This window comes from Salvia hispanica, chromosome 2 (assembly GCF_029641045.1).
Source record: "Salvia hispanica isolate PSC_SH4W2 chromosome 2, Shi_PSC_v1, whole genome shotgun sequence".
Taxonomy (NCBI): domain Eukaryota; kingdom Viridiplantae; phylum Streptophyta; class Magnoliopsida; order Lamiales; family Lamiaceae; genus Salvia; species Salvia hispanica.
Window position 1 is genome coordinate 35,004,483 of NC_142693.1, and position 22,904 is coordinate 35,027,386.

General features: G+C 35.8%; 3 protein-coding genes and 5 non-coding genes across 11 annotated transcripts; 3 read left to right on the top strand and 5 right to left on the bottom strand.

The window, feature by feature from the left end:
• Positions 1–2,223: 2,223 nt before the first annotated feature.
• Positions 2,224–2,307, bottom strand: LOC125202901 (small nucleolar RNA R44/J54/Z268 family). Its single transcript, XR_007173232.1, has one exon. It is a non-coding gene; the product is annotated as a small nucleolar RNA R44/J54/Z268 family (small nucleolar RNA).
• Positions 2,308–2,538: 231 nt separating this feature from the next.
• Positions 2,539–2,627, bottom strand: LOC125202900 (small nucleolar RNA R44/J54/Z268 family). Its single transcript, XR_007173231.1, has one exon. It is a non-coding gene; the product is annotated as a small nucleolar RNA R44/J54/Z268 family (small nucleolar RNA).
• Positions 2,628–2,709: 82 nt separating this feature from the next.
• Positions 2,710–2,783, bottom strand: LOC125202898 (small nucleolar RNA Z267). Its single transcript, XR_007173229.1, has one exon. It is a non-coding gene; the product is annotated as a small nucleolar RNA Z267 (small nucleolar RNA).
• Positions 2,784–9,537: 6,754 nt separating this feature from the next.
• Positions 9,538–11,310, bottom strand: LOC125202493 (flotillin-like protein 3). Its single transcript, XM_048100894.2, has 2 exons — positions 10,598–11,310; positions 9,538–10,508 (listed from the first exon to the last, which is right to left on the bottom strand). Exons 1-2 carry the CDS (start codon positions 11,159–11,161, stop codon positions 9,651–9,653), a joined length of 1,422 nt encoding a protein of 473 aa, XP_047956851.2. The 5' UTR covers positions 11,162–11,310; the 3' UTR covers positions 9,538–9,650.
• Positions 11,311–13,967: 2,657 nt separating this feature from the next.
• Positions 13,968–15,124, top strand: LOC125223468 (chlorophyll a-b binding protein P4, chloroplastic). Its single transcript, XM_048126634.2, has 3 exons — positions 13,968–14,180; positions 14,369–14,784; positions 14,867–15,124. The coding sequence occupies exons 1-3, from the start codon at positions 13,990–13,992 to the stop codon at positions 14,998–15,000; spliced, it is 741 nt and encodes a 246-aa protein (XP_047982591.1). The 5' UTR covers positions 13,968–13,989; the 3' UTR covers positions 15,001–15,124.
• Positions 15,125–15,212: 88 nt separating this feature from the next.
• LOC125223440 (agamous-like MADS-box protein AGL65) lies at positions 15,213–18,198 on the bottom strand. 4 transcript variants are annotated; one of them, XM_048126598.2, is made up of 13 exons: positions 18,002–18,198; positions 17,797–17,854; positions 17,422–17,637; positions 17,118–17,177; positions 17,025–17,043; positions 16,868–16,932; positions 16,761–16,776; positions 16,599–16,660; positions 16,337–16,433; positions 16,133–16,180; positions 15,876–16,054; positions 15,459–15,789; positions 15,213–15,381 (listed from the first exon to the last, which is right to left on the bottom strand). In XM_048126598.2, the coding sequence occupies exons 3-13, from the start codon at positions 17,604–17,606 to the stop codon at positions 15,358–15,360; spliced, it is 1,086 nt and encodes a 361-aa protein (XP_047982555.1). In that variant the 5' UTR covers positions 17,607–17,637; positions 17,797–17,854; positions 18,002–18,198; the 3' UTR covers positions 15,213–15,357. The 4 variants fall into 4 exon arrangements, with proteins under 4 accessions (XP_047982555.1, XP_047982573.1, XP_047982564.1 ...); XM_048126616.2 differs by having other exon boundaries at positions 17,422–17,854; XM_048126607.2 differs by having other exon boundaries at positions 17,797–18,198.
• Positions 18,199–18,531: 333 nt separating this feature from the next.
• LOC125202913 (small nucleolar RNA U3) lies at positions 18,532–18,752 on the top strand. Its single transcript, XR_007173243.1, has one exon. It is a non-coding gene; the product is annotated as a small nucleolar RNA U3 (small nucleolar RNA).
• Positions 18,753–21,771: 3,019 nt separating this feature from the next.
• On the top strand, positions 21,772–21,892 carry LOC125202917 (U5 spliceosomal RNA). Its single transcript, XR_007173247.2, has one exon. It is a non-coding gene; the product is annotated as a U5 spliceosomal RNA (small nuclear RNA).
• The last annotated feature ends 1,012 nt before the right edge of the window (positions 21,893–22,904 follow it).

Here is a 22,904-nt window from a genome sequence, read left to right on the forward strand (position 1 = left end):
ACAAACCTCTATCAAAAAAATTATCACATTTTAAACTCATTTATTTAATATTTCAAAGCTTCATATTTAATATTTACTCTTTTTTATAAAATATAGTACTAGAGTCTTAGCTTAATCCTTCATGCAATAAATTAAAATTTGAGAAATAATAGTATATTAATAATGATTCAGTTCACATTTTTAATTATAAGAATTTCATAATTTTGATTTTATTTTTTATTTTTAAAATTTGATTTTTTAATTATTACAATTTTAAATAAGTAGAAAATTTGTAATTTTGTAGAATATATACTCTCAAGAAAATACAGATATATAAAGAAAAAAAATGAAAATGTGTGTGGTTATGTTAATCAATAATCAGACATCACATTAATGTACCATATTAACTGAAATTCTTCACATTAAAATCCCCTAAAATTAGAATTATCCATAATTACACTATTAAGGATATATTAGTTAAAATCTATATCATATTTATGGAAAAAAGCCATAGGAGTATTATGTCATAGAGATATTATGTCTCTAAATCACTACCCCTTCTCGGTAAATACTTTCTAAACAATTGAAGAAAGGTACCCAAAGGATCAATTAATTTGTTCCAAGAAATGCCATGAGAATTAAAATTTTGTTCCTTTTTAGATAGATTTGTACCTATCTTTTCTTTATCAATTTAAGTTCATTAATCTGCCATAATCTGTTTCTTCACCTTGACAATTGTTCAAAAGATATCATATGCATCTATACTATCAAATGCATTTACTTACTTTGTATCACACATCTCAGCGTGTCACTATTTTTGCAGATTTTATATTACGAGTTGGATTTATTTTACTCATATCATTCATGAGCAAAGTTATTTTCCATTTACCTGGAATTAATTTAAAGACTGGATTACAAAATGGTAGAGTTAACATCTTTTTAGCACCCAATGCAAGGAAAATCACATTTAAGCACCTAGAAGACTGATAATCACATTTTAGATGCCACTTGGTACTATTTTACCCGCATATCAATCTTATACTTGGGTCAAGATATCTAAATTATGATTTTTTACATTATATAGTAAAAAAAAGTGCAAATCTCATTTTTTAGTACTATTTTTTTGTAGTTGACTCAAATTTAAATTAATTTAAATTATTAAGATTGGGAATATTTAATTTCCACAGTGAATTAATATATCGAATACAAACAACAACTTGTTTGCAAAGAGTCTCCCTTGCAGCAGAGAAAAAAACTCGCATTAATAAAACATGGTCCTATGAATTAAAATTTCGAGTGAACAATCAACTAAATATGTTTCATTGAAAACAATAACCAGGATAATCAGTTAGGAAATAAAACTTATACTGGAGTACTAATCTATAAGAGCATCCCGAACGCTATTGGCCGGGCCGCAAATCGCGAGTCCCAACCCGGGCACATGGTTAATTGGCGAGGAGTCAAGGCCTGGGCCAATCCCAGGGCTGCAGTTGCATCCCTGAACCGCTCCCGGGGTCCGGCCCAGCTCAGGGTTACGCATGACGGGCCGCAAACCCCCAAATAATTTTTTTTTTCTTTTTTTGAATTTTTTTGCCTATTTATACCCATTTCTTCAACATTATTCCACCAATTTCTCCATTTCTATCCACTAAATTATTTCAATATTTTTTCTAGGACTTGTAATTTTTATTTTCTAGGTCTTCATAATTTTTTTTCTAGGATTTGTAATAAAATTTTCTGGGATTTGTAATTTTCTTTTTTCTACTGAACAGTGAATTTTCATGGTTTTAATTATTCGACATTTTCTATTTCACGAGTAAAATAGGTTAGAGTTGTGAATAGTGCAAAATAATAGTTGAGGCCTGCAGGGTTAAAAGAGTTGCAGACTAGGACTCTAATTTAGGGGAATGATTACGTGGAGAGGACTTGGGGCCTGGATTTGGGATGGGGTTGGGGATGCCCTAAAAAGATAAGAAATGCACTAAAAACACAAACACAATGATTTGCCTCAGAGGTAGTGACAATCGAAGATATCAACATTCTTATTCTGGTAATATGCTTAATAAATGCATCATTGGCAAAGAGAGTTAATAGATAAGAAAATAAGGCCTCAGCTACGATGATTCATAGAAACAATCATTGTTCAAAAACTCAATAATATACAATATTATGCATCACTGGCCAACACATACAAGAGAATTCAGGAAAACAAACAAGTTCTAATGGAATAAAACATGAAATATGTATGCAACAGAGAGATTCCCAAAGACAAATCATCATATCCTAATTGAATGCAGATGTCCCTGTCTGTTAATCATCACTTGCATATAACAATCACTAAAGTGAAACATAAAACACAAGTTTTCATGACAATTGATAAATCGATCTTGTAACAACCAAGTAATAATAGCAACTGTTGGCAACTAGTATTACACAGTTTTCAAATGGACAACAAAATATCCAAATAAACCACCTTATGATTCCAAAAGATGATAGAAAGTTTGGTTTTAAATTCTATGCCAAACCAAAAAAAGGATGCAAAACTTAAGAATTGTCATTTGAGCATCAGAGAGATTCCCATTAGACTAAGTCATCTTTTCTCCTCAAGGAGTTCTGATGTCCCTGTCTTTTGTATCATCACTTGCTTCATACATCATAATAATAAAACAACATAATCCGAAAAAAATGGATCATATTTTCTGATTTCAAATTAAATATCTTAATGCCCCGAAGCCTCAGTTGTACAAGTTTTTTCATAATGAAGAATTCACTCAAAGTATATTTAACACCATCATCGGCGCAGCGCAAGGGCATTCCAATAAATATTACTACCAATTACACAAAAAATGCATCAGAGATTCTGATTTCCGTGTAAAAGTATCATCTTTCTCCAATTCGAGTAAGACAGATTGTAAATATCATCACTTGCACACAAATTTATCAAATAAAACCTGTTGCACAAAACAACGGAGCTGAAATCCGAAAACCTGGAAACGAATCCAGCTGGTTGATAGCTATACAAATCATTTCAGCAGAAATAAAACAGGGATTGCTGAGGTTGATTGTGTGATTGAGATTTAGGGTTTATGAGGGGCCGTATATTTATATATAGGAGATTGTATCTGAAATCATCACGTTTCGGCAACTGGGCTCAATCTATCATTTGTTTTTGTGGGCTCCAAAAATACCACCAAAATAAATTTGGCCCATTAATTCGGTCCATGTAAGTTTAAACATTTATAAAGTAAGAGGCTCCATGGAGTAATTTTTCATTTACATATTTATAAAGATATTAATTCGGTCAATGTAAGTTTAAAAATTAAGACGCAATTATTAGCATTTGATTTATTTCTTTTGAAAATAATCGTAGTTTTGAAGTAGAGAGTGTTTATAAATTGATGGTAAATTATCTTAATCTTTTGCTTTTTTAGGATTTTTATTTGTATCTCCTAATTTTGGTTGGTACACCAACAATAAAAATAGTTTTCAAAGTGCTGGTGGTATACTTAGACACATAAATTAACATCAGTAGTATTAAAAAAATGTTCTTAGCCGTTTTTTTTTGTTGTGTTAGCAAAGTAGCTGAGTAAGTTTGTGGATGTATTCCCGACAGGAATTATTGAGTATTTTTTAATCTTTTAACAAAAACTTACTCCCTCCGTTCTAGATAATTCGTCCCATTTTGACCGGACACGAATTTTGAGAAATGTAATGAAAAGTGAGTTGAAAAAGTTAGCGAAACGTGAGTCCTACTTTTATAGGGAAATTGGTCTATAAAACCATGAACTTTGCCTAAAATTTGGTATTTCCCATGAACTTTGAAATTGGTATATAATATCACGAACTTTGCATTTTGTTTGGTATTTCCCACGGCATGTCTATTACTATATTGACTAACTTACGAGGCTTTTTCATCATACTTCACACAATTAAATTAACGTGATTTTCAACGTAACTTTTTTATCCTACATGTTATGAACTTAAAAAACTGGTTCAAAATATTATAAAACATATCACAGTTGCGTAAGAAGAAATCAAAATTCATCTTTTTTGAAAAATCTAAGAAAAAGCCCTTTCATTAAAAAGGTAGAAAAAGTCGAAAAACACGTTAAATAAGATTTTGATGAAAATATCTTATTTGAGTGAGTTTGGGAAATATCAAACAAAATGCAATGTTCATGATTTTAGAGACCAGTTTCCCACTTTTATATATTAGTTTTATAATAAAATGTGAGTATGAATGAGTTAATGGAATATGAGGTCCACTACCAAAAATGATAAAAGGTGAACTGAGACGTACCGAAATAGAAAAGTGGGACAAATTATCTGCCCGAGGGAGTATTAAATGACAGAAAAACCAAAGATACGATGAATATATAAAAACTAGTCCATAATAAAAACAATGAAGAAATAAAGAAAAAGCAAAATTACACCAAATGGAGGCAACATCTTATATATATATATATCCCACCAACTTCCTTCGGCCACGGCATTGCTCTTTGCCGTTTATCATCAAGTAATCCCTGACCGGAGAATAGTTATTTGAGCCCCTCGGCTTCCTTCTTCGGAGCGTAGAGGTATCCCTCCAACTCCAACTTACTTCGCCCTCCACCTTCTCCTTTCCTTGATACTCACCCAACTTCAATTCTTGCTCCTTCCCCCTCTGGCTGGAGATGGAGAGGTTCTTGGCGTCGAACTTGGCGGCATTCTGCCTGGTCAGCTTGGGGCCAACCTTGTTACATGGTTCAAATTAATTAGCTAGCTTTGATTTCCGTTGCTTCTACAAATTAGAGTTTCCTAAATTTCTTAACTTCTTTTGATTTATAGTATTTTTAAATAAGTAAATGGCAAGTTATTGGCCAGATTAATATGATTATAAGTTTTATACCTTCTCTTGGCGTCATACATACATGGTTGAAATTAATTAGTTTTGATTTTCTTTTCTTCTACAAGTTCCCTAAATTTCTTTAACTTCTTTTGATATATTAACTTTAATTTCCTAAATAATTTGAATAAGTAAATGAAAAGTTAGTGAACATCTTCTACAAATTTCTTAACTTCTGTTGATATTTATTAGCTAGTTAATTTACTATGATTATGAGTTCTATACCTTCTCTCCGTGGCCTTGGACGCCGACGACGGGCTGCTTGACGTCGGCTTCGTAGACGAGGAGGCCGACCTGGTCGAGCTCGAGCTGGACCTTGTCGACGACCTTTTGCATGAACTGCCTGGTGCCCTTAATGATGCCCTCCATGGTCGGGGACGCGGCGAGGGACCGGGTCTCGCTCTCGACGATGCCCTCGAGAAGAGAATGAGGAGATTTATGATTCAACACACAAATTGAAGCTCCTATTTGTAGAGGTATATATAAACAGATCCCGACAAGGGAAAGGAGATGGATTATAAACAAATCATCGAAATCTTTGAATCGAGTTTTTCGGTACTACGTAGTCACTATCTCTAGGTTTCCTATCGCTATACTAATTCCTATGGATTTTAACAAATAATATTTGACTTATAATAATTCTATTAGAATTCGGGTCCAAATATTGATATTTGTATATTTTTCTTGTTGATATTGAATAAATGAATGTGAATTAATTAAGTTTTTTAACCTTTATTTTCAATATTTAATCTGTTAATCACACATTTAATTATTTAATTTTAGTCTAATACTCATTCCATGGAAAAAAAAAACTATGTTGAGCACAACACAAAGGATGATTCTTTTATTGAAAACACATAAATTCAAATAAACATTACATTTGATTTGGGATTTTTTAGAAGGAAATCTAACAAGGTTACGTTGAAAACACATAAATATAATATCCCAAATGAAAACACATAAATATAATATCCCAAATGACTAACTACGAAGATAAAATGAAGGTTACGTTGATGGTAACAAGGTTAGAGACATGTTATTAGTTGAAAGATCTACTATTCGTAAAATGGCTGTCAAGCTTGAAATAAGCAAGATTGTACTAGGTGTTAAAAAGGAAAGAAATAAATCCACCAAGGCAGGAGGATAATCCGACAATAGGGTGACTTTATCCAAGAAATTGCCTCCTGAAATTGACCAAAATCTAGTGCAAAGAAGTGCCCTTGAGCTAGCTACAATTTGCAAAATTACATTGTTGGGCAAGAATGCAACAAGGTCTCCTTTAATTTATTAGCCTCAATTTTAAAAATATTGCTCTGTTACAGACTCTGAACTTGAATTGCTTCAATGATGAAGTTGAGCTCATAAATGAAAATAATGTGGAAGACTTGCAGAGATGGTTCAAAACGTGGTTCATATGTATGGCGATATTGTGCCTCACGGAAATCTGGTATATACTTAATACTCATTATGTATGGAGCTCTCTCAGGTTTTATTCAAATAAGTTGGTTTAGATTATTTGAATAAATTCCAAAATTGGTCTCTTACGTTTATTAAAAAAATTGATAAGAAAGGTGAGATATGAGATGATATGTAAAATAAAATAAGAATTACGTGCTTCATGTCAATATATGCAGAAATAAGATTTTTTTTCGTTGTTGTTTAATAGAAAAGAAATGATCTAAATTTGTGTAGTATTAAGTAACGGTGGCTTAACTTGACAAATTGGTGAGTTACATATATATGGTTAAATTTATAGTTTTGGCAAGATTGAGGCAGACCTTGTCTTATATATTGAACTTTGGGTTAAGGTTTAATATGATATCAAACAATTGGAAATGTCCAAATATAATTCTCTATCTTGGTATTACTATTTTATCAAACATGTAGTGTGTTAGTTTTTTGTCGTAAACAATATATTTTGGTCTATATTTAATGGTTCTATCAAAAATTAATGGACAGTCATAACATTCGGACAAAAATCTATTTGGTCATATGTAGATGTGTATGGAGTAGTTTTTTTTTTTTTTTTTTTTTTTTTTTTTTTTCTCATTAAGGCAATATATTTTTGGTTTATATTAAATCAATTAAGTAAAAATGTAATTCATCACATTTTTTCCGAAACCATTAAACATGAACTATAATATTTTTTAGGATCAAAAGCTAATACACTTAGTATGGATCAAAAGCTAATATTTTCCGAAATCGAGACGCGTCGGAGAGGAGGAGGGTCGCAGAGCACATCAGAAGCAAAGTGGTGCGTGATCACAGAGATGATGGTGATGGAATGTGTGTGGTTTGCCAGGACAATTTGGTTGAGGAAAATCGGGAAATCGCGAAGCTTGATTGTGGGCATCATTATCACCAGGGCTGCATCACCAATTGGCTCTATGTCAAAAACACTTGCCCCTTGCCCCTTGCCCCTTGTGCCAAACTACTGTCTTAGTATAATTCTTGTATTTTAATTTGTTTTTAAGGGAGAATCAGTTATGTACACGACCGATGCTTAATATAAAGTCTCTTATGATCTTATCCAATCTATTGAGAAAATCGATTTATTTTATTAAAGTATTAAATAATGGATAAATAATAATGTAAATAATTTATTTTATTAAATTATAAAAACACAGAAAAACTAAAGATATGATGAAAAAAAATTATATAAAAACTAGTCCATAAACAATGAAGAAATCGACAAAAAGAAGTGACAAAGTAAACGATAAAAAGTAGTCCAAATAAAGAATGCAGGCATCCGGTTTAATTTTGATCGGTAGATAGTTGAGGCATCCATGAAGGTGGAAGCATTCTAGTTTGTTCTTGCACCGTTTTGAATAATGGAGGCAACATCTTATATATTCCACCAACTTCCTTCATTGCATCACTACCACTGGAGTTATCTCCGTTAGTCCAGATGCTGAGCTTAGAATTCCACACTTAAAAAAGAATTGTGGTCTATTATATATAGATTTTATAATAGCGACGATGAATTTTTGTTTGCGTTTTATAGAATGAAAACTGTTTTTGGGGCGTAACGATAATTTATGTTTTTAAAGTGTTGGATTTTTTCTATTGATTCTTTTTCAGTTCTAATGAATTATTTCGATCTATATATGTTTTGAATATTGATATACTACTTTCTTTGTACTATAAAAATGGACATTCTTTCCATTTTGATCCGTCTATACAAATAATTCATCCGTCAACCATTTATTATCTCACTTTGATTTTAAATTTTTTTTTTAATTTGTGATTGAAAAATGGGGAAATTAGTTAGCGAGTGTGACCCCATTTTTACGTATATAGGATTTATTCTTTAATTAGTGATTTAGTTGAACGTCCGGGTTGCACTTAATCAAGATGGAAAAGCGTAAATAAGATTTTAAATTGTGGACGTCTCGAAATAGCAAAATGAGATATAGTATTTTTTACAGAAGTATATTTTACAGACGCAAGGTGTAATACGATACAAAATACTTTCTCTAGGTGGCCTATATTTTCTACGAAAATATTTCAATTACATTTTCTTTTTATTTCACTATTACTTTATTAATAGTACATTAGAATGTGTAAAATATCTTTTTTATGGGTCAAAATAGAGTATAAAAAGTGAATTATAATACTATTGCAAATTTATATGCAAACTAGAAAGTATGAGGATCGTGCAAAGAATACATTTTGTAAATTGGTGCAAGCTCAAACATTCTGGTATGATAAAAAGGAACGTGCCGGATAATAAACAATTTATTGACAAAATAATTAAACTCTAAGTATTTTTATAATAAAAACGTCTAACGGTTATATAATATAATAATGTCAGGATTAAAGTTAACGTTGAACTACAAGGAAAGTTTTACTCCACAAGGAAAGTTGTACCTATAAATAGACGCCTAATTAACACCTCTCCAATCTTACTCTGAAATCTTGCTCAGAATTCCAAAATTTCCTTTGGATTTTGACACAATTCATTCTTGTGCAAGAAGATGGCTGTCTACAGAAATGGCGCGACTTGGTACGACCGGTCGATGCTGCAGAGCGACGAGACGATCTTCGTGATCCCGCCCAATCAGAGCCGTCACCGCTCCTCTAATTGGTACGACTGCTCGATGCTGCAGGGGGACGACACCATCTTCCTCGTCCCACGCATCCAGAGCCGTCGATTCGTCGCCGCCGCCGACGGTCATGATCGAAATCAATTAGGGGTTCCGAGGAGGAGGAGGATGATGATCGCGGAGCACATGAGAAGTAAATTAGTGGTGCGTGATCACAGTCACAGAGATGATGATGATGATGATGATGATGATGGACTTGGAGTGTGCGTGATTTGTCAAGACAATTTGAATTTGGTAGCGCAAAATCATAAAATCGTGAGACTTGATTGCGCCCACTATTATCACCCGCGCTGCATCACCAATTGGCTCAATGTCAAGAACACCTGCCCCTTGTGTCAAGCACCTGTCGTTTAGTTTAATTGCTGTATTTTAATTTGTTTTTCTTTTAAGAAAATCAATTATATTTGCTCAATTCTTGTTGATTCAATAAAGTCTCTTATCCAATTTATTGAAAAAAAAAACATCAATGTAAATAATTTATTTTATTAAAGTATTAAATAATGGAGAAAATAATAATGTGAATAACTTATTTTATTAAATTATAAAAACGCGAAAAGACTAAAGATATGATGAAAAAAAATGATATAAAAACTAGTCCAAAAACAATGAAGAAATCAAGAAAAAGAATTGACAAAATAAACGATGAAAAGTAATCCAAATAAAGAATGCAGGCATCCAGTTTAATTTTGATCGGTAGGTAGTTGAGGCATCCATGAAGGTGGAAGCATTCCGGTTTGTTCTTGCACCGTTTTGAACAATGGAGGCAACATCTTATATATTCCACCAACTTCCTTCATTGCATCACTACCACCAGAGTTATCTCCGTTAGTCCATATGCTGAGCTTTGGCTGGAGCCCGCGCACGGCCTCGGCATTGCTCTTTGCAAGATCTTGAAACACTCCCTCCTTTATCATCAAGTAATCTCTCATGGCCGAGTAGTTTCCTCCAAACGCGCCGAGAATGGAGCGTATGTAAGTCCCTTGCGCCTCGGCTAGAGCAGTGAGCCCCTCGGCTTCCTTGAGCTTGGCGTAGAGGTCTCCCTCCACCTTCTGCCTCCGTTGATACAGCTCAGCCTCTGCTGCAGCCTTGATCGCCTCCGACTCCTTCTGCTTCTCGTAGAGATACGCCTCCGCAGCTTTCTGTTTGGCGTACAAGACGGCATTGGCTTCCTGCGACTTGGTTTCAAACTCAACGGTGGCTTTGGTGAGGAGATCGGCCTTGAGTTTTTCCGTGGTTGTGAGTGCGTTCATCCTCTCCACCTCTCTCTGAAGCTCGGCCTCGCGGATGGCGACCGCCTTCTTGGACTCGACCTGCGCGACTTCAGCCTCCTTAGCCCATCCGGCTTTCTTCATAGCGAGCTGGGCGTTGGCTTCCGCAGCCATGGCCTCCTGCTGGTTCTGATAGATCTTGACATCCGTCTCCACCTTGAATTCCTGCTTCTTCCCCTCTCCTTGCCTCTGGGTGGAGATGATCTTCGTCTCGGCGTCAATCTTGGCAGCATTCTGCTTGGTCTGGCCGTCTCGAAGCTTGGCACCAACCTAATAATAATGCATACATTGTTGAAATAATTAGTTACTAGTATTTTTTATTTTCCTACTAATTAAGGGGTTTCCTTATAATTAATTACCTCGCCCTTCATCTTGGCCTCAGCGACATCGATCCGGGCCTGGTTGGCGGCTTCCATTTGGACCTTCTGGCCAAGATAGGAGAAGTACTCATGTCCGGGGACGTCAACGAGCTGCTTGACGTTGGCGTTGTAGATGAGGAGGCCAAACTGGTTGAGCTCGACCTGGATCTTGTTGAACACCTCTTGCTTGAACTCCTTGGTGCCCTTGAAGATTTCCTCCATGGTCATGGAGGCTGCGAGGACACGTGTCTCGCCCTCGACCACGCCCCCCACGAGGTCGGTGACGTGGTTGGATGTGGTGGAGTGGGAGGACATGAGCTTGGCGTACTTGAGGATGCTCTCGGCATCGTCAACGCGGGGGCCGATGGTGAAGACGGCGGGGAGGATGAAGGGGAGCTTCTCGGCGCTCATGGCTTGGACTTGGAAGGTGTAGTTGACCGGAGAGAGGTCGATTCGGGTGCATTGTTGCCCGGGAAACACCCACGACTTCCGAGTCAGCTTCATGTCCTTGATCCATCCTCCCGTTATCACAAGGTATTCCGATGCTTTAGCTACTTTATACATTATCACAATCTTTACTTTGTACACACAAATTAGAACAACAAGAGAATAATGAGATTTGTGATTCAACACACAAACTCAAGGTCCTATTTGTAGAGGGATAAGCAAATCCCGACAAGGGAAGGAGATGGATTTTATAAGGAAAATTTCAAACTATTGTAATCTTTTTTTCGGTGTTAATCGCTATCTCTAGGTTTCCTTATCACAACACTCATTCCTATAATAATACTCACTCTATTAATTAAAAAATGTCCTTTTTGACCGGATATTGATTTAAAATATATTATTTGATTTAAAAATAATTAGAGTATTGATATTTGTGTATTTTTGTTATTGGATATTGAATAAACTGAAAGTCGTCATTGTAATTAAGATTTTTCCTTTATTTGTGATTAAAATGTTAATCACATAAGTATATAATTGATTAATTTAGTTTTAATACTCATTCTTCATTAAAAAAAATCGACAAACTGTGTTGAACACAAACGATGATTTTTATATTGAAAAAACATGTACTAAATTCAAATAAAGATAACATGTGGGGTTTTTTAGAGGGAAATCCAAAAAACCATGTATGAATATCCCAAAGGAGTAACTACTGAATAAGTTGGAGGTAAATCTAAGCTAAAAAACTTATAAAAGCAATGATTACATCCAAAATGAAAAGTTAGCTAACACTTGGCCCTAAGAAAAATTTCCTCATTGGGAAGACTACAAGGCAGAGGGATTGACGGCAACTTATAAGTTACTCCCCCGTTCCATAGTAATAGAGACATTTCTTTTCGGCACGAAGATTAAGAAAAATTATATTAGGTGAGTTAATTAAATGGAGAAAAAAGTGGATAATGAAAAAGGTAGAGAGATGAAGAGAAGAAAAAGTAAGAGAGAGTAAAGTAGTGTGGAAAATGTTTTAACTAGTACTAAAAAAGGAAATGACTCTATTACTATAGAACGTACCAAAATGACAAAATGACTCTATTACTATGGAACAGAGGGAGTATAACTTATAACTCAATGGTTTTAGCCAACAAAGCCATTCATGTCAGCTGTGCCACATGAGGGCTCAAAGAAGCAACACTAGTGATAATTAGAGACTTAAAATAAAATTATTGTACTATGATAAAAGATGCATTAAATAAAAAATGCAACAATAATCTCACAACCATGAATCGATCCTTGGCATCCAGTTGAAAAGGGAGCTTTCCACCACTTAAACTTGAGGGTTAACATCTCTATATTTATCATAAAGCTAGGATTCATATGTTGGGTTTATAGTTGTACTCCTGGTCATATGCTAGATTCGACTGTGCATGCAAGTCAAGAGAGGTTCATCACAAAAGTTATTTGCACAAGATGACAATTGAGTGAATTGACAAACCATATTAGATGGAAAAATTGGTATGTTTCCGTCACAACCTTGGAACTAGCAAAAAGAAACTCCAAGAATATAGCAAAAGGCACATTAGAAACCAAGCCGATGCATGCCATCACAAAGGAAGTCATTAGAAATTGCATATAAAAAAAGGTACACTCTTTATTGTCTTGGAATTCTACTAGACATATAAAATACTATCACATATAGAGTTTTTTCACAGATTATACCAGCAATCAAGTCAAAATAACCACAAAATGCATATATGAAGATAACATCCCACAAGATAATGCCAAATGACATATCAACCCCACTAATCCAGAGTTTCAGACAGTTGCAAACTCTTGGATGGGTTCAAACTGCAATTCATCGTTCAGCCTTCCAATTCTCCGGACACTAATGTTCTTAATTAAGGATTATAATGAAGTCTATGCGAGATGACAAGATGGTAATGGAGTTAATAACTCAGTGATGAATGTATGCAACTCTTTTGAAGAACTTACCCCACACCCACCCTCAACAAATCTTCTAACTGATGGTAAAGGATGAACAATTACAGTCTTGTTTAATGCATCTATTTTAGTTTGAGAGCATTTTTACCCCTAGTGCACTTATTTTGTGTCACGATTAGATTAGTGCTCCATTGTTATAGACTTATAGTGGTTAGATTAGCCTAATTAATATTTATAAATTATGTATATCAACAAAAAGTTTAACTAATTTATAATTTTAAATAAATTAATCAATTAAGTTTTAATTTTTATATTCCCTCCTATCACATGAAAATAGTTTTCTTTTTTTTTTAAATTTTCTTTTGGCCAATCCCACAAAATTAGTTCTCTTTAATTTTTGACAAGTTTTTCTCTTAGAAGGTGAATCATATTTCTCACTAACCTCACTTCAGTCACTTTTTTCTTTCGATCTCTCTTCTATTTTGTAATTTTTGCATTAAGATTTGTGTCATTCCCAAATTCCTACATGAGACGGAAGGAGTGTAATTTCTAAAATTAAAGATACTTTTAATAACTTTAAATGTTAGTACAAGATTAATGTAAACTAAAGAAGGAAATATAACATGAAAGCAAAACTGAATTGAACTCGGTGTCCCTGTCTCTAAATCAGAAAATCAAGGATTAACATCGATACATACAAGTGTCGAGAAACTATTGGGAAATCGAGATTCCACATAGCCAAAATATATGCATTAGATAGCCAACGTGGAAAAGAAGGTGGAGCCCACATGATCTTAGCAAGCCAACAGCAGCAAAGAATTAGATTTGTGGATATGCCAACTAGGCATAAAGATAAGAGCAGTCGATTCCCATGTGCAAACCAGCCGTCCGATCCCAAAAATCCACTAATCCAACGGCCACCTCTCAACCTCCAACCGCAACCACAATTGCACCATTCAAAATGGGCACTAACCCCCTAAAAAATTTAATAATTTGAGCTAGCAGAAATGGCCGCCGTGACCACACAAGCCTCCGCCGCTGTATTCCGGCCAAGCCGGTTCCTGAGCGGTTCGTCGGGAAGACTTAACCGGGAAGTGTCGGTTAAACCGTCGGCATCATGCTACAAATCATTCAAAGTGGAAGCCAAGAAAGGTGAATGGCTACCCGGGCTTCCATCCCCCGCCTATCTCGATGGCAGGTGCGAATTATTATAAACTTCGGGTCCGTTTGCTAGGGCAGATAACTTATCTGACTTAAAATATACTACTACTACTATGTTCTTATTATATGTTTTTTTTTTCTTATCTTTTCTATCAAACGACCCCTTATTACGACTATATTTGTAATTACATTTGTTTATAATGTTTATTATAATGAATTAAACAGCCTGGCCGGAGACAACGGGTTCGACCCGTTGGGGCTGGCGGAGGACCCCGAGAACCTGAGGTGGTTCGTCCAGGCGGAGCTCGTGAACGGGCGTTGGGCAATGCTGGGGGTAGCCGGAATGCTGCTGCCAGAGGTCTTGACGTCTATCGGGATCTTGAACGTTCCCAAGTGGTACGACGCAGGAAAGGCCGAGTACTTCGCCTCGTCGTCCACGTTGTTCGTGATCGAGTTCATCCTGTTCCACTACGTAGAGATCAGGAGGTGGCAGGACATAAAGAACCCAGGGAGTGTCAACCAAGATCCCATCTTCAAGCAATACAGCTTGCCCCAGGGCGAAGTCGGCTATCCCGGCGGCATCTTCAACCCCCTTAACTTCGCCCCCACTCTCGAGGCCAAGGAGAAGGAGATCGCCAACGGTAAGGATAGTAATAGTCATTTAAATCACAAAAGTTTCAATTTTTCTCAATTATCTCATCTCACCCGTGTTTTTGTATGCAGGGAGACTGGCGATGCTGGCCTTCTTAGGATTCATCATCCAACACAACGTCACCGGAAAGGGGCCCTTCGACAACCTCCTGCAGCACCTTTCTGACCCATGGCACAACACAATCATCCAGACATTCCAGGGCTGAGACTTGAAATCAATGTACTGTAATATATGATATATTTGAGTGGATTTTGTCTCAAATTTGAGCTGTATTTGTAAGACAATATTAATGTACAGGGAGAAGCAACTTGGACTTGAGTTTTTTATCATCGATACGCAGCATTTATCTCGTATTTTCACTCATCGATGATAAAACTTTCCAACAAACACTATAATATGTCTGTTTTACTACCAAACTAAACCAAAATTTTCGGCCTGGCTCCATGAACCAACTTGTTAATAATCTTCTTTGCTGGCATGAGAGGGTTATAACAAACTTAGCTACGTGCATTGTCTCAACTCCAGTAAACTCGAGCAAGCTGCGTACGAACCAGACTTCGTTTCAATTGCTGGAGCAGTCGGGAGGCTGCAAGAAATGACAAGTAGTTTGCTTAGAACTTGATAATTCATTATATGCATACCACATAACTGAGATATGCTCACCGGATGATAAGAGTTATCGTCTAGCATGGAAATGGCACACGGACCAGCGTTAGGAACCAAACTATGTGGAAAGTCAAAATTCCCATTTATCTGGTAACCCAAGCTACTCAGTTGAAAATTTACATCCTTTCCGGGTTCAATCAAGTCAGGAAAACTTAAATTTCCAAACGAATTATAGGGATATTGATCGCCAAGAGGCGGTCGCATGTGAGCAGAATAAGAGTAATCATCAACGGACAACAAGTCTAGTCTTCTTTCATTTTTCATCTCTCTTGAATTTTCAAGATCCTGTTCTTTCACATTGGGGAAGTAATCCGAGCATTCCATATCTCTGGTGATGAACATTATGAGTTTTTGAACACAAGTTGAAATTAAGTCACATATATCCATATGTGAAACTGCTGAAGATAGACTTACCGACTACCTAGGAACTGGGGTTCGCCCGATAGCATCATATGCTGACCCTCTCCACCGGGAAGCCATGACTGGTTTACACAGTCCTGATCACTGCTTGTAGCCAAGGGAAATTGCATGCTGTTTGCAAACTGTGGTTTGGGAAGTTCTTGCTCGTAAACACTACCAAAGTCTCCACACACCTATATTACACGCCAAAACCTATTGAAATAAATAAACAGAACAGGGTGAATAATGAGAAATCTGGATTGCATTGTTACCTGGCTTGTGCAGTCAAACTGAATAAGCGGTTCCTTAAAAATCTTTTCCTGTTGAATCATAATTATATCAGTACACTTAGTTTAATCACTCTTAGCCTGGATCGTGCAATCAAGATCTGACTGTTTTGCCTACATATTCGACTCTATAACACCTTGTACTAAATTCATGGAGCATGAAATCAGTGAAATGGCTTGCAAATTTACCTTGGTTATGTGGGTCCTATTCAGCGATTCGCGGAGAGAATTTTCCATCTGATCTAGGTGTTCAATATCTTCAATAGTGTCGGGATTACTCCACCATCTGAAGACAAATGGAACACTTCATATATCTACAAGCAATTAAATGAAGAGCTAACTTGCTAACCAGATCATGATTAACACCTCAAAACTGAATTTCAATTTTCAACAAAATTAAGCAAGTACAAAATTGCAACAAGTCTATGGACCAAAAGTTATGAGATTTAACCTTATTCTTTCATGTGCTTCAGCAAGTTGAGCTTGAAGAGTCGTGACTCGGTTTTGCATTTCCTATCAATTATAAGAACATATTAGGCATTTCAGGGGTTGGGGGTTCAGGCCAAACTATAGTAAGTATGACGTTTAGATGGATTATGGCTAGTGAGAGTACCTCAATTGATGGAGTACTGCAAAACGAAAAATCAGAAAATGGAAAAAATCATCAAAAATTGCATAGGGCTTAAGCAATTAAAATTGTCCAAGGAGTTAATAGTTTACCTTGCATCAAGAAACTCCTCTATATCAACATCTTGGTCAAGCTTCTTGAAGTTTCTTTTTAAAGTCTTATTATATCACATATCCAAAGGGACTACATCACTTTCTTTTCAAGAAGAACAATAGAAATTGAAGCTTACATAGTTCACATTATACTTACTTCAAGACTCTCCAACCTCCTGCTTGAGATTCAGAAAACAAAGTTAAAAGAGGTAGAGTTCTTATAGCATTGGAAGATGAGAGTTATTAGTACCTCTTTGCCCTTTCTTTTGGTGTAAGTTGAGCATATTTTGCTATCATTTCATCAATGTTGCTGAATCAAAAAAGAAGATGAAATTCACAAAAGTCCATGCTAAAGGTTAATCAGTCATATTTTGGTGCTTATTCTTCAGCATCAAAATGGGAATTATAATCAACATCAAACATGTTACAGAGTGTATATCAACAGCGTAAGCAACACACACATGCTAAAAGTAAGTCCTTCCATCAACATAAAGACCACACGGAATAGCCATTATCACAAATGATAAGCCTAATTAAAGATGCTTAATAACTACCTTCGTTGACCGCAGAATATAGATGGCTTCCCAGATGGAGAAAACATGATAAGTACAATGGGAATGTCACATAAAACAGAAATTTCTTGGGCCTTTTTCAAGATTCCAGCCCTTCGTTTTCCATAGGTAACCTGGCGGCTGTTCAGAGTCTCCAATCTCTGTATCTTGAGCTTTACCCTTCCCATCCTTCAAGTTCACAACCACACTTCTATACACCTTTATCATTTTCACGTAACCAATCATTCCTTACGATATATGTAGAATTAGCTTTACTACATGATTTCCATCATTATAAGAATCAAATCACACATCATTATTAGATATATATATATTATAAAAAAGCGATCTTTCCTAATACTATATAGCAACAACAACCTTAATAAGAAATCGCACGAACAAGTGCAAATTGCAGATACAAAATCAAGCGATAATCCTGTATTTCCACAAACAAGGGATCAAAATCGGCAAATTAATAAGAAATGGAAAAGAGAAAGAGAAGTGTGAGACAGTCAGAGTGGAGGAGGAGGATATTAATGGAAAGATTGAAACCCCTATTTTGGCAAAGATGCAGAATAATGACCTAAAAATGGGATATCCAAATCATAGAGCTGATATATGTGAATAATTTGCAATGGTTCGTGAAAATGAAAAAGGGGAAAACAGGGGAAGGAGGAGTGAATTTAAGGGAGAGAGAGAGAGCTATGGTGAAGGATTGAGGAGAAGACAACAGGTTGTACTATGATTTCGGCAGTTAAAACTCGCGGGAGAACCGAACCTACGTTCACTAGATAGGCGCATCAACCAAATATTTTATTATATTTTCATATACCTATACATTTTTTACAATTAATTGTTACTGTTTTAATTATTATCACGTTCGGTTAGATTTTGTTTTAGGGAAAAGAATGGTGAGCGATCAGCCCAAATATTATAACTGAACTGATGGCCTTTTCTTGATGGGCTCCCCAGCAACAGTATAGATACCCTGGCCCATTATTACAACCCAATATCTGGGATATAGAAGTCGTATCCAAAGATGTGTATTCCCACATCGAAGAGACAGTAAGCACTTCGCATATATTTTATACAGACTGTGTGGATGTTCAGAGCACGACCTTACTTGAACAGGATCTGTTCTATAGGCTCGTACCTCTGTATCCTTGATTTCTAAGGAGATAGGAAACCAAGTTTGGTGGATGAACCTTGGCTTGCTTGACCTGAGCGTGATTGACAGCACCCATGGCTTGATCCTTGAGCTGTTGGTGTAGTAGATGATCGTTCTTGGCTCGCTTGTTGCGGACAAAGATGGTCTTTCAGCTGTCTGACAAACTTCTAATCTTTTTGTTTGCCAATAACTTTTAAAGTTATTCCAGTTTACTTGTTGCTTATACGTCGTTTTGTTAGTAAGCGCATAGCTTCTAAAATTTTATCTTAATCTTGTTAATTCACATTGAAAGGCATGCAACCACATCTAATTGCCACAGTTTTCTTGTCAGACCAAGCTGGTCTTGCTACCATTTGACATACTTATAATAATTTTTTAGCATCTCCAACCATTACATTAAACTCAAATTTATTTTAGCGTAAATATTATACTAAATATTGATTTAGCTCCAACCATTTACATTAAACTCAAACTTAAAAAAATATTTCTCATCTACTAACTTTTTATACTTTTCAATCATATCTATATATTTTATCTAATTTATACACTAAACTCATAAAACTTTATCAATATCTTAAATTAAATTAAATAATAAGTATAATGAAATTTATTAATTAATATAACTATGAAATCTATTATTTTTTCCATAGATTTATATGTACTGTGAGTTATTAATCTTATCTAATAAAATTGGATTTTGTATTTTGGGATAAAATAACGGCTCTCTTTGTATAGTAGTAGTACTAGATTATTATTTTCCAATTGCGTTGAATACTCCTATAATACTAATATGGGCCAGCCCATTATTTAATACTCCCTCCGTCCACCAAAATTTTTCCTATGTTTTTATTCTGCCCGTCTCCCAAAATTTATCCCATTTCATTTTTATCATTTTTTGTAGTAGACCACATATTCCACTAACTCATTCCTACTCACATTTTATTATAAAACTAATATATAAAAGTAGGACCCACAATCCATTAACTTTTTCAACTCACTTTCCATTACATTTCTTAAAACCCGTGCCCGGTTTGATGAATTTTCGTGGACGGAGGGAGTAACTAATCAAATATTAATAAAATTAAATTAGGTTATTTTTTCGCATCGTCTTCTTCTCTACTCCACGCCGCCTGCTTCTGTAAGTTTTCCTATCTTTATACCATTTAAATTTCTCTTCCTTATCTTCTTCTATATTGATAAATATGAATTAATTTAGACTTGAATGCAATAACTCAAACTTTGAAAAGTATTTTTTTGATATACTGCAACCTAAATATGTATATTTTTTCTTCAAAAATGTATAATGGAATTGGTTTTGCAGTACTGTTGGAAGTGTTATTCTACTACTCCCTCCGTCCCAAGATAAGTGACCTACTTCTTTTGGGCACGGGCTTTAAGGATTGATATTTAAATAAATTAAAGTGGAGAGAGTAAAGTGTAAGAGAGGGAAAAGTAGAGGAGAGAAGGGAGGATAAAGTAGGTGGAGAATAAAGTAAGAGAGATGACTTTTTGCTAAAAATAGAAATAGGTCACTTATAATGGGACACCCCAAAAAGGAATACAAGTCACTTATCTTGGGACGGAGGGAGTATATTTTAAATTTGGCAGTACTATTAGAGATGGTCCTATCCATTATTATTTGTTTTTCCACAAAAAGATTTATCATGTCTTGTTAATTCAAGTAGAAAGGCATTCGGCCGCATTGAATTGTACATTGCAAATTTGCAATGCAGCCACACACGCGAATCCCGTCCAAAGTGGCTGATTGTGAGTGCCTTAGAGCATTCAGAAGGGGGCGGATTATAGCCCGTCCTAAGCGACGCCCTATGCACCGCCACATCAGCATTTTTTCCTCTGCCTATTCCACCTGCAGTGGAGCAGACTATAGCCCACCCTAAGTGACGTCCTAAGCATTTTATCTATTATTTAAATATTTAAATACTTCAAAATTTGGAAAAAAAACTTCATTTCATTAAAATTAAAACATTACAATACGAAATAAAAAAACTACAAATTCTCAATGGCGGTTGCGGTTCCAAACTTCTTCAATCATGTCGGTCATGAGCTGAGTATGGTCTTATTGGCTGCGCATTGAGCTCTGTCGCTGTAGAAGCTCACCGAAGTCCATCGGTAAGCCTCGAGTGACAGGCGGCTTCATTAACGGCATTCCGCCGCTGCATTTGTGCCAAGCATTCCGCCGTGGCTTTATTAACGGCATCGAACAAGGCTCGAGTCAAGGCCCGTCTGCAGCCATCTGATGTACTCAAATCGTAGTCGTCGGGATTCATTTTTGAGGAGACAAGAGAGAATAATTGAAGAGATGTGAAATTGGAGTGTGTGAAATGAGTTGGAATTGTGGTGTTTAAATAAGAAAAAAAATTTGGAAAAAATTAAAAAAAAAAAAGAAAACGCGTTCGCATCTTCTGTGGCATCGTCCGCGATGCCACAGTGGCGGACAATCTATCGTGCGCGGACGATGATTAACCCATCGTCCGCCCCACTACGGATGCTCTTAGCCGCATTGAATTGCACGTCGCAATAAAACCACGCCCACAAATTGTATGACATCAAATGAAATTAAACAATATAGAGTAGACCAAAGTGACAATCAAGCTATTACATGATTTACATCAATCTTACTACTCCCAATGTTCACTTAAACCCAAGCGTCTCCTCACACAAAGCAATGACAAGAATTCTAACAATTTTCAACAATTAAGGAATTAATTAAACATTCCATCTTCCTTCATTCTTTTTTCTTCACGACCTCCCAACCCTCTAAAAAAACAGGCGCACCCCACCTGGATTGCCTGCCACCCACAGAGGAGGGAGACGCCAGCCAAAAATGAATGAAAGTAGAAACAATGTGGGCAAGAGCTAGGGAGTTCATCATCAAAGAAGAACAAATTAATCATGCAATCAGCAAGGCTCGTTTTCCCCAATTTTTGAAATAAAGACTAATCAGTTAAGAATCCTTGACTGAATTTACAGCCTCAACTAATTTGCCATTTCCCTAACCTTTTCTTCATCACTTTCCAACTTTGAGAGGCGATTAAAGGAGGGCATAGAAGGTGCCCAGTTTTTGGAATTCGAATCAGATAAGTATCCCACATCGACAGCTAGAGACACACAATACCAAACTGCCGCTATAAAATAAGAGCCCAATTTTCAATTGTAAATCACGCAGCTGCGCGTTGAGCACATAGCGAACTATTCTTTCGCCTTTTACTAAAGAGTACCGTGTGTTCGTCGCTTATAAGCAGCATACGCCAATTTTTGGAGGGGTGTTTTCTCTTTAAGAAAGCCCCAACAGTTGAGTTAAATTTTGAAAATATAGTTAGGACTTAGGAGCGTGCTTTCTTATAAGAAGGCACCCAATACGATTATATATAAATTATTTTTGTACTTTGTCGTGTATATTGCCTACTATTCCATTTTTTGTCCCCATTGGTGACGTAACATTACATTCCACTTTTCAGATATGAATTTGCGAATGGGCTGAAGCCTCAAACTATATTAAGGGCCCAACTTCAGAAATGGACTGATGTAAATTGATATGTGAATTTCGAATTTTTGTTATAACTTATGGCATGGAGGCAGCCAACCCTGCAGGTCATCTAAAGTGAGCTTAATTTTAATTTAGAATCGAATCAGAAAATACTATTGTCACCACACGGCCCACACCAGTGTTAAAATATACTCCCTCCGTCCGCCAATAAGAGACCCATTCATTTTCAGCACGGATTTTAATAAACGTTAAAAAAATGGGTGGAAGAAAGTTAGTGGAATATGTGTCTCACTTGTATACAGTAGTTTTAACGAGTGGAATGAGTTGGTGGAATGTGGAGCCTCTACCATTTATGGTAATTATGAACCGAAACTTCTATTCGCGGACGGACAAAAATGGAAAAACGGGACTCCTTTTCGCGGATGGAGGGAGTACTCTCTATTTCTTGTTAATTGGGTCGTTTGGAGGGGTGTCTTCTTGCAAAGAGGCTCTCAAGTCTCAACAATACTTATGTGAGAGATTTCGTAGGATTATATAACATTCTGTATATCTAGATGCTCATAAATAATAATTTATAATCAAATTTCGCTACTCGTTAATCTTATGCGAATTCTTATAAATATCAAATTTTGTTCCCCATCATATTTTTTGAAATATCAATAGATTTTAAAGCTTTTCTGCTTATATTGTTTTATTAAAAAAAATAATAGTGTATAGTAGTGTTATAGAAAACTTTGTTTTTTATGAATAAATCAGAAGGGGGTGATATAAAGATAGATTCCAGAGTGGACCTTCAGTGTGTATTATTTG

Excerpts from the sequence above, each read along its gene's own strand:
- LOC125202493 (XM_048100894.2), bottom strand. The coding sequence starts at position 11,161 with ATGTATAAAGTAGCTAAAGCATCGGAATACCTTGTGATAACGGGAGGA. Across the intron at positions 10,509-10,597 it reads AGGCCAAGATGAAGGGCGAG|GTTGGTGCCAAGCTTCGAGA; the intron begins GTAATTAATTAT and ends CATTATTATTAG.
- LOC125223468 (XM_048126634.2), top strand. The coding sequence starts at position 13,990 with ATGGCCGCCGTGACCACACAAGCCTCCGCCGCTGTATTCCGGCCAAGC. Across the intron at positions 14,181-14,368 it reads CCCGCCTATCTCGATGGCAG|CCTGGCCGGAGACAACGGGT; the intron begins GTGCGAATTATT and ends TGAATTAAACAG. Across the intron at positions 14,785-14,866 it reads GGAGAAGGAGATCGCCAACG|GGAGACTGGCGATGCTGGCC; the intron begins GTAAGGATAGTA and ends TTTTGTATGCAG.
- LOC125223440 (XM_048126598.2), bottom strand. The coding sequence starts at position 17,606 with ATGGGAAGGGTAAAGCTCAAGATACAGAGATTGGAGACTCTGAACAGC. Across the intron at positions 17,178-17,421 it reads ATATTCTGCGGTCAACGAAG|CAACATTGATGAAATGATAG; the intron begins GTAGTTATTAAG and ends TTTTTGATTCAG. Across the intron at positions 16,055-16,132 it reads AGTTTGACTGCACAAGCCAG|GTGTGTGGAGACTTTGGTAG; the intron begins GTAACAATGCAA and ends CGTGTAATATAG.